Below are 9589 nucleotides of genomic sequence, written 5' to 3'. Positions count from 1 at the left end.
TTAGGCCAATGAAGGAGGCCATTTGGCCCAAATCATTAAATATATTTCAGAGCACGGAAACATTTCAAAACTATATTTATAACTAAATTATATATATAACTAAATTATATTTCAAAAACAGCCCAACACGTCAATGCCAACCAAGATGCCACATCTAACCTAGTCCCAGTTGCCCACATGTGGCCCATATCCATCTAATCCTCTCCTATGCATGAGGTTAGATATAGTTATACAGGCTAAAGAGATCAAGTATTTCAGGAAGAAAGTATTTCAAGTCGTCAAGTTTATTCGTCACATACACATACGAGACGTGCAGTGAAATAAAAGTGGCAATGCTCGCAGACTTTGTGCAAAAAGACAAACAAACAACCAACCAAACAAATTATAAACACAACCATAAACACACACATATTCTTTTACATATTAAATATTGGAAGGAAAAACGTTCAGTAAAGTTAGTCCCTGGTGAGATAGGAGTTACAGTCCGAATGGCCTCTGGGAAGAAATTCCTTCTCAACCTCTCCGTTCTCACAGCATGGCAACGGAGGTGTTTGCCTGACCGTAGCAGCTGGAACAGTCCGTTGCATGGGTGGAAGGAGTCTCCCATGATTTTATTGGCTCTGAAGTTGCACTTCCTGATGTGTAGTTCCTGCAGGGGAGCGAGTGAAGTTCCCACAGTGCGTTCGGCCGAACGCACTACTCTCTGCAGAGCCTTCTTGTCCTGGGCAGAGCAATTCCCAAACCAGATGGTAATGTTTCCGGACAAGATGCTTTCCACAACCGCAGCGTAGAAGCACTGGAGGATCCTCGGAGACACTCTGAATTTCCTCAATTGCCTGAGGTGGTAAAGGCGCTGCCTTGCCTTACTACCGAGTGCTGAGGCGTGTGATGCCCATGTCATATCCTCAGAGATATGGACTCCCAGATATTTAAAACAGCTCACCCTATCCACAGTATCCCCATTTATCCTCAATGGAGCGTACGTCCTCGGATGATGTGCCCTCCTAAAGTCCATGATCAGCTCCTTAGTTTTTTTGATGTTCAAGAGGAGGCTGTTGTCCAGGCACCAGAGTGCTAGACCAGCCACCTCCTCCCGGTAGGCCTTCTCGTCGTTGTCTGAGATCATGCCCACCACCACAGTGTGATCAGCAAACTTAATTAATGAGTTGGAGCTGAACGTAGCCACACAGTCATGTGTGTACAGGGAGTACAATAGGGGGCTGAGGACGCAACCCTGGGGCGATCCTGTACTCAGGGTGAGGGAGTTCGATGTATTCCCTCCCATCTTGACTACCTGGGGCCTGGCGGTGAGAAAGTCCAGGACCCAGGCACACAGGGAGGTGTTGAGCCCCAATTCCAGTAGCTTCCCGGCCAGTCTGGTGGGGACTATCGTGTTGAAGGCTGAACTGAAGTCTATGAACAGCATCCTCACGTAGCCCCCCTTCTGGCTGTCAAGATGAGAGAGAGCGGTTTGCAAAACCTGGGAGACCGCATCGTCCGTGGATCTGTTCAGACGGTATGTGGATTGCAACGGGTCCATGTTCCGAGGGAGGAAGGCGTAGATGTGTTTCTTCACCAGCCTCTCAAAGCATTTCATGACTACCGAAGTAAGGGCCACCGGACGGTAGTCATTCAGACAGGCTGGGGAGGCATTTTTTGGTACCGGTACAATGGTGGATTTTTTGAAGCAGGCAGGGACCACGGACCTGGCCAGGGAGAGGTTGAATATTGTAGTGAGCACCGCAGCTAGCTTGAGTACTCGCCCCGAGATGCCATCGGGGCCTGCAGCTTTTCTCATGTTTACCCGTGTCAGAGCCCTCCTCACGTCGTGCTCGGACAGCGAGAATGTGTGCACATTCCTCCCTTCAGCTTCGGTAGCCAGCCCGCTGGCGGTATTGTCGATTGTCGGCAGACCTGGGGTGGTGTTGCCCATCTCGAAACGAGCGTAAAAGGAGTTCAGGTCATCAGCTAGGGAGGTGCCGGCACTTACGGATGAGGGTGGGGTGCTCCGGTAGTTGGTTACAGTCTGCCACAAGCATCTGGTGTCCTGCTGCTCCATCTGTGACTCCATCTTGTCCCTGTACCTCCTTTTTGCGTCCTTCACCGCCCTTCGCAGTCGGTAGGACTCTGCCTTGTAGATGTCCATGTTTCCTGATGCCAGGCCCGAGTTGTAGGCAGCGGTGCGAGCATTCAAGGCCACACGGACAGACCTGTCTACCCAGGGTTTTTGGTTCGGAAAGGTGCTTACCCTTACCGTGGGGACGATGTTGTCGGTTACTGTTCCGATGAAATCTGTGACTGCTTCCGCGAACTCACTGACGTCACTGGAACTTGCTTCGAACATATTCCAGTCGACATCGCTCAGTGCATCTTGCAGCATGGCCTCTGACTGGTCGGACCACCGCTTTACGTCCCTCGTCTCTACCGCTTCCTGAACTATCCTCTGTTTATACTACGGCAGCAGGAAAATGGTAGCGTGGTCAGATGTTCCTAGGGGAGGGAGTGAAACGGCCTTGTAACCTTTCCTGAACGGCGTGTAGCAGTGGTCCAAAGTGAATTTATGACTGAATTTGGATGACCAGCCATAATTGTATGAATTGGGAGAGAATGCACAAAGGATCAAATAGCCTAATCCTGTATTCTACATCGCTTCCTGATTTCCCTTTGTGTTCCATTGCTATAACATTAATTCCATATCTCACTCTAGTTTAGTTGCCTGCTTCTCTAACTCAGTTCAATTAGTTATGATGAAATAATTTTCCACACAAAGCTTCCTAACAGTTCTGGAAATGGATTACCTATTCCCAACTTTCTTACTAGGAATTAAGGACAATTTCCAGCCATCTGGAGTCTTCTTTGGACAAAACCAGAGGTTTGACCACAGGAACAATAAGATGTCTACTGGCTCCATTTTTAACACATAATAACACTCATACAGAATGGAAACAGGCCTTTCGGCCCAATTTTCCCACACCGACCAACATGTCTTATCTACACGAGTTCCACCTGCCTGCATTTGGTCCATATCCCTCTAAACCTGCCCAATCTATGTACCTGTCTGTAGAAACAGAATGCTGTAGCAACAGCGGGACAGGCAGCATCCCCGGAGAGAAGGAATGGGTGACGTTTTGGGCCAAGACCCTTCTTCAGAAGAAGTCTTTTTGTCTAAAGAAGGGTCTTGGCCCAAAACGTCACCCATTCCTTCTCTCCGCAGATACTGCCTGTCCTGCTGAGTTACTGCAGCATTTTGTCTTTGGTGTAAACCAGCATCTGCAGTTCCTATCTAATTGTTTCTTAAACGGTTCAATAGTGCCTGCCTCAACTACCTCCTCCGGCAGCTCGTTACATACACCGGCCTTTGTGTGAATAAGTTACCCTTCAGATTCCTATTAAATCTTTGCCCCTTCACCAGAAACCTATGCTCTCTGGTTCTCGATTCCCCTACTCTGGACAGGAAGGTTTTGGAATATCTGAAACCTCCATGAAGGAGACCATCCAGAGTTTACCATCGAGTTGGCAGCTTGATTGTTGGTTTACTCAGCAACATTGTTGATTGTCAGTGTGGTGGCAAGTCTCCAGTGGTTTCTCTGGCAGGGAAGCTGCTCCAGGACTCAGGCGGAACCTTTCTCCGGTGCCCGTGTGTCGGCGGAGGGTGAGGTGAGGCGAGCCTGCCCCGAGCCGGCCAATGGGGGAGCGGGTCCGCCGCTGAGTGAGGTCCGTCGCTGACGCTGCGGCTCTTCCCGTCCGGCGGCGCCATGGAGACGATCCTGGAGCAGCAGCGCCGCTACCACGAGGAGAAGGAGCGGCTCATGGACGTGATGGTGAAGGAGATGATGGTGAAGAAAGGCTCGGTGAGGATCTCGCAGCAACGCGGGGCCCATGGAGGCGGCTCTGCCCCTGGTGACCGGTGAATAAAGGGCAGCGGCGCTTCAGGCCTCCAGCCTCCGCTCATCGTCCCAGTCAGTGTCTGAAGAAACGTCTCGACCCGAAACGTCACACATTCCTTCTCTGCTGCCCGTCCAGCTGAGTTACTCCAGCATTTTGTGTCTATCTTCGGTTTAAACCAACTTCTGCAGTTCCTTTCTACTCATCCCGTCCCAAGCTCTCATCCCGTCCCAACTCATCCCGTCCCAACTCAACTCATCCCAGCCCAACTCATCCCAGCCCAACTCATCCCAGCCCAGCTCATCCCAGCCCAGCTCATCCCGCCCCAGCTCATCCCAGCCCATTTATCCCAACCCAGCTCATCCCGTCCCAGCTCCATCCCAGCCCACTCCAACTCATCCCACTCCCTCATTCCATCCCAACTCATCCCACTCCCAACTCATCCCGTCCCAGCTCATCCCGTCCCAGCTCATCCCGTCCCCAGCTCATCCCGTCCCAACTCATCCCGTCCCAGCTCATCCCGTCCCATTCATCCCAACCCAGCTCATCCCACCCCCCAGCTGATCCCAGCCCAACTCATCCCGTCCCAGCTCATCCCGTCCCAGCTCATCCCAGCCCATTTATCCCAACCCAGCTCATCCCATCCCAGCTCATCCCAGCCCATTTATCCCAACCCAGCTCATCCCGTCCCAGCTCATCCCGTCCCAGCTCATCCCGCCCCAGCTCATCCCACCCCCCAACTGATCCCAGCCCAGCTCATCCCGCCCCAGTTCATCCCACCCCAGCTCATCCCATCTCATCCCCGCCCAGCTCATCCCACTCTAACTCATCCCATCCCATCCCAGCTCATCCCAGCCCAGCTCATCCCAGCCCAGCTCATCCCACTCCAACTCATCCCAGCCCGGAACGGCCATGCTCAGGTGGCGGTTACATTGCCGGGGATGGAGTGAGGGTAGAGCCTGTGTAAGAAGGAACTGCAGATGCTGATTTACATCGAAGATAGACACAAAGTGCTAGAGTAACTCAACGGGACAGACAGCATCTCTGGAGAGAAGGAATGTGTGACATTTCCAATCGATAATATTTAATATTTGACAGTTCAATTCTCAAAAACAAATCATAAATTGGAGGTGAAGAGTATGAAGAAGGGTTTAGAACCGGATCACACCCATTCCTTCTCTACAGCTCATGCCTGTCCCGCTGTTCATCCCAGCACTTTGTATCTATCTCCCAGGTTAGTGCGGGCAATCCCCCGAGCCAGCTTCATCCCATCCCAGCTCATTTCCCCCCCCCCCCCCCCCCCGGATCCCCACTTGCCCCAGCTACCATCATCCCACTCTCTGCCCCATCCTGCCCATCTCATCCCTCTCTCCAACTCATACCCCGGACCCCGGAACGGCCTTGTCGATGCCACCTGCCCCCGGTTGCCATACCTGCGGGGATGGAGTGACCTTGGGTACTGAGCACTTCCCGTCCCAGACCCTGGCTGCTGCACCCTAGACACTAGACTGACAAATTTTGAAGCTATTCCCACCGCAGAAATGTGCCCTGTTACACTGCTTTCTGCAAGCATTCCATTCTACAATGTGTAAGATGGAACTGCAGATGCTGGTTTAAACTGAAGATAGACACAAAAAGCTGGAGTACCTCAGAGGGACAGGCAGCATCTCTGGAGAGAAGGAATGGGTGACATTTGGGTCGAGACCCTTCTTGAGACGACCCAAACGTCACCCATTCCTTCTCTACAGAGATGCTGTTGTCCCGCTGAGTTACTCCAGCTTTTTGTGTCTATCTTTCAAACTACAATCCCAGTTGTTTATCTCACATTCATTTACTATGACAATGCCTCCTTCCATGCCATGGTTTCTCATTTTTCTTCTCTCCCACTTGAGGTGTGGTTTGGCAGCAGTTGATCAGGTCTTTCTGTGTCCTTCATTTCCCTCACAATTTCACCCTTCCCCTCAAGAGTCAGGAGTATTTAATTGGTACTTGTGCCGATAAAGGAACAATTAAATTCTTATTTGCAGCAGATGAACTGTCCTATAAGTGTAATCAGTACACAGCTAAATATAATAATCAAAAATTTAGTAACGTTCGTTCATAACTAATTATTACTTTAAGACATTTATAATGTGTTGTATCACGAAATAAACCTACTAATTATTATATTTCCTTAGCTTCGGGACCAAATCAACTCTGATCACCGTGCTAGAGCAGTGCTTGATGTAAGTAGGATCCCTGTGACTTTCTTTTTCCTTGTTTTTTTTCTAAGAATACTGCTATTTGTATTTTACATTGACAATCAAATTGTGTAGATCTCTAGATTTTCATCAAGTGCCTCGTTTGGACTCTAAATTGTGCACTGCATTTTACCTCCCTCTTTCAAAGGTGAAAAACTTTATCCAATGTAGTAAACCATCTAACGATTTGGGATATCTTTCTATGAAAACATACTCTTTCTGCTCTTTTCATCCTGAGATAAGTTGCTTTGTTGGGTATGGATAAAGCTCCCACATGTAAATATGGCATGACTATTCAGTAGAGATGGAGTAAATGTTTTCCTGCAGGGTTCGCTCAACAGGTAAGTAACAAAAGCAGACTCAGGAACCATTTTTCCTTCCTCGTCCTATTTTGCTACTGATATGTGTCTGCTGGCATAAGCAAACGGAGGATCGTCAATGGCATCCAGTACAGCAAACGGAGGATCGTCAATGGATTGATTGGCCTTGTTAATTTTGGTCCAAGTCTAATATACCACAGTTTCTGCTTTGCTGCTGAACTCCATCAGATCGAGGTTTTTATATTTTTCACAAGAATCCTTAAATTCAGAATTGATGACAGTTCTAAAGTGAACTTTGGGTGGAAAAGACTCGGTAAAGAAAAAGTGGTTAGCTCGGGAGTTTCCAATATCACAATAACCTGAAAACCACAAACAAGAGTTATGTTTTACTCCTTAAGTATTGTGTTAAAACAGGGTTCTCACCTAAAATAGAATTGCAACCCTTTGAACAGAACACTTCTGGTGAATATTTTAATTTTATATTATAAACAACCAATTTCTATGATTTTTCTTGCGATTTTGTTGGAATTTTTCTTTGCAGAAATTAGAATGGTTTAACACGGAATACTGAGAGTTAGACTAGAATTAAGAATTTGTTTAATGGTGTTACTATAACAAACTGAATCGCTGGAAATATTGTTTCTGAGAGTTATAATTATTTTTTCTTCCAATACAGCTCACAGCCCCCCTATTCAGCATCATTAAACACATGTCTTAATTTATTTTCCAGAGATACATGGAAGTTTCTGGAAATTCAAGAGACTTGTACGAAGATAAAGACAGGTATGTGCTATTACTGCCATAAGATCTTCAGCTGTTAATGCAAGTATTGTAGTAGTTAATGACAATATAATGCAACTTCTTTGAAACAGTTTGAAACTGGCAGAATGTCACATGCCAGTTTAATTGCATGCATGATAGCGTTGATCAATTTTATTTAAAAAAAATGCATTGCTTCTCCAATTTATGCTAAACCGACATTTTAAAAAGTGTTTTCTTATAAGTTTTGTTCTGCTCAGTTTCAACTTTATGCGTTTGACAGAGTAGGTGACTATCCATAGTTAGCTGCATAACAATTAAACTATATAATCCAATTTTTTAAATATAATGATCTGTTTGAGTTGGTGGTTGATATTTTCTATGCTCGAACCTGACAATGGTACACTGATATGTTTATTACTGTTATTTGTTTTGTTTTGCACTTACATATATTGCACTGATATGGTTTTGTTTTATTGACAGTATGAGAAAAGATGAGTTAAATGCTATTTCAGGACCCAATGAGTTTGCAGAATTCTACAATCGGCTGAAAATGATCAAAGAATTCCACAGAAAACACCCAAATGAGGTTTGTAACTTGTCGCAGTAATGAGTCACTGATGGGAAATAGATTAAGGAATACGTTTTTAACAATGTCATCATCAACTTTGTTAGCCATAGTGTGCAGTTTACAATTCCACATCATTCTTTTATTGATCATTTTTAAGCTGGAAATTGAATGTGTAGTGAAGTATATAGAAATGTTTCTAATTAAGTGAATAACTATACATTGATGTTTGTAAGAATAACCTAATAGAAACTATTGTGATATAAATTATCTTTTCTCTTGTGTTGTTGCAGATAAGTATACCCATGTCAGTAGAGTTTGAGGACTTAATGAAGACACGGGATAGTCCAGGTGAAGAAGCACTGAGTAAGTCTACAATTTTTTTTTAATGTAATAATTGGGTAGCATAGCATTACCACTGAGTCCTGTGGGAGAATCAATTTCAAATGTATTTAACTGTCTTTAATGGCTACATTAAAACTGCATGTCTACCTTGAATGACTCTGAAATATAAAGTGCTTTGAAAACATTTTTTTTCCCTTTCTGTCCAAGTGTGGAGGCTTTTTATTTGTTATTATCTTGTTGTTAAATGCTTAATTACATATCACAAGTGTTAAGCATGAATGTGTTCCACAAAAATTACTGCAAATATGAATATGTGTGTGTATGTGACTGCTTCAGTTTCCAATTGTTAAACTGTTTCTTTACGTCACGGCTTAACCTACTTGATGCATCAATTATTTATTGTTACAGATAGGTTGATTTACTTGTGGACCTTGTGCTTGTAATTGTTGTGAATGGCATGGTGATTAGCTTTACCGTATATAATTGAAACAGCGTTATTTTCACATATCTTTAACTTAATTTTTATCTCTTTGTCGGAATAATTTACGCGAGACATAAGTGACTATAAAAACTGTAGCTACTTTATTTGCAATAAATTGTCAGACAAGGAGAACACTCAAGCAAGAGGCTGTTCTGCAGATTCAAAGCATGCAGTGCTTTTATATCATTTTTGATAGCATATAAACAAGGTTAGTCATGTACACTTGTTTACAGGGCTAACTATTGTGATTCGGCAATCATTAACTTTCCACTGAAAATCAGGCTTCTTTATCTAAGTATGAAGATTAATTTGTCTAGGTGTAGCATTGTGTTCACAAGCTCTTCATTGTGTTTAGCAGACTTATTTTTGACGCTGGGCATATGGGCAGACATGTTTAGCCTAGCTCTGAAGGATACATTCACTGGAGTAAAGTTTGTTTCCCACAGAATGAAGTGCTGCCCATGTTGAAAGACAAAATGGAAGAACAGCTCAGTTCTTCACACAATTCCCACAATATCATAATGCAATTACTTTTAAGAATCTATCCAATATATTTTAATATAATTATTCATGAAAGGCGTTTTCTTGCCTGTGATTAAAATACATGTAAATAAAATTTAATTCTACATTCTCTTCTAGATCTAGTGGAGTTCACGGATGAGGAAGGATATGGACGCTATCTTGACCTTCATGACTGTTACCTCAAATACATTAACCTGAAAGGCTCAGACGTAAGTCACCCAAGTATGAAAAATCCCAGTGAAGCTAATAATGGTACAGTAGATAAGAACATTGGGGTAGCTACTTGTTTTTTTGTTGAACAGTGAATTGCAGCACTTTACAAAAATAATTATTTATGTAGACACTATACTGCAAGCTCCACTAGCAAGAAAATTGGAGGTTACTCAGCCTGGACAAATCACGTGTAAAGGGGTACATATTATCTATAAGGTCAGGGAGATTTTATGATATAGAGCCAAACAGCAAAGGA

At 44.7% G+C, this 9589-nt stretch overlaps 1 protein-coding gene across 1 annotated transcript in view; it reads left to right on the top strand.

The window, feature by feature from the left end:
* Window positions 1-3692: 3692 nt before the first annotated feature.
* The window catches only part of sf3a3 (splicing factor 3a, subunit 3), a 32602-nt gene continuing 26705 nt past the window's right edge, over window positions 3693-9589 (top strand). Inside the window, exons 1-6 of the mRNA XM_055656200.1 lie at window positions 3693-3851; window positions 6063-6110; window positions 7176-7228; window positions 7688-7793; window positions 8066-8138; window positions 9238-9329. Coding sequence (XP_055512175.1) covers window positions 3756-3851; window positions 6063-6110; window positions 7176-7228; window positions 7688-7793; window positions 8066-8138; window positions 9238-9329 — 468 coding nt within the window. The 5' untranslated portion in view covers window positions 3693-3755. The remainder of the gene's footprint in view (window positions 3852-6062; window positions 6111-7175; window positions 7229-7687; window positions 7794-8065; window positions 8139-9237; window positions 9330-9589) is intronic.

Source organism: Leucoraja erinacea, chromosome 26 (assembly GCF_028641065.1).
Source record: "Leucoraja erinacea ecotype New England chromosome 26, Leri_hhj_1, whole genome shotgun sequence".
In the NCBI taxonomy this organism is placed as follows: Eukaryota; Metazoa; Chordata; class Chondrichthyes; order Rajiformes; family Rajidae; genus Leucoraja; species Leucoraja erinaceus.
This window is presented reverse-complemented; position numbering and strand designations above follow the sequence as displayed.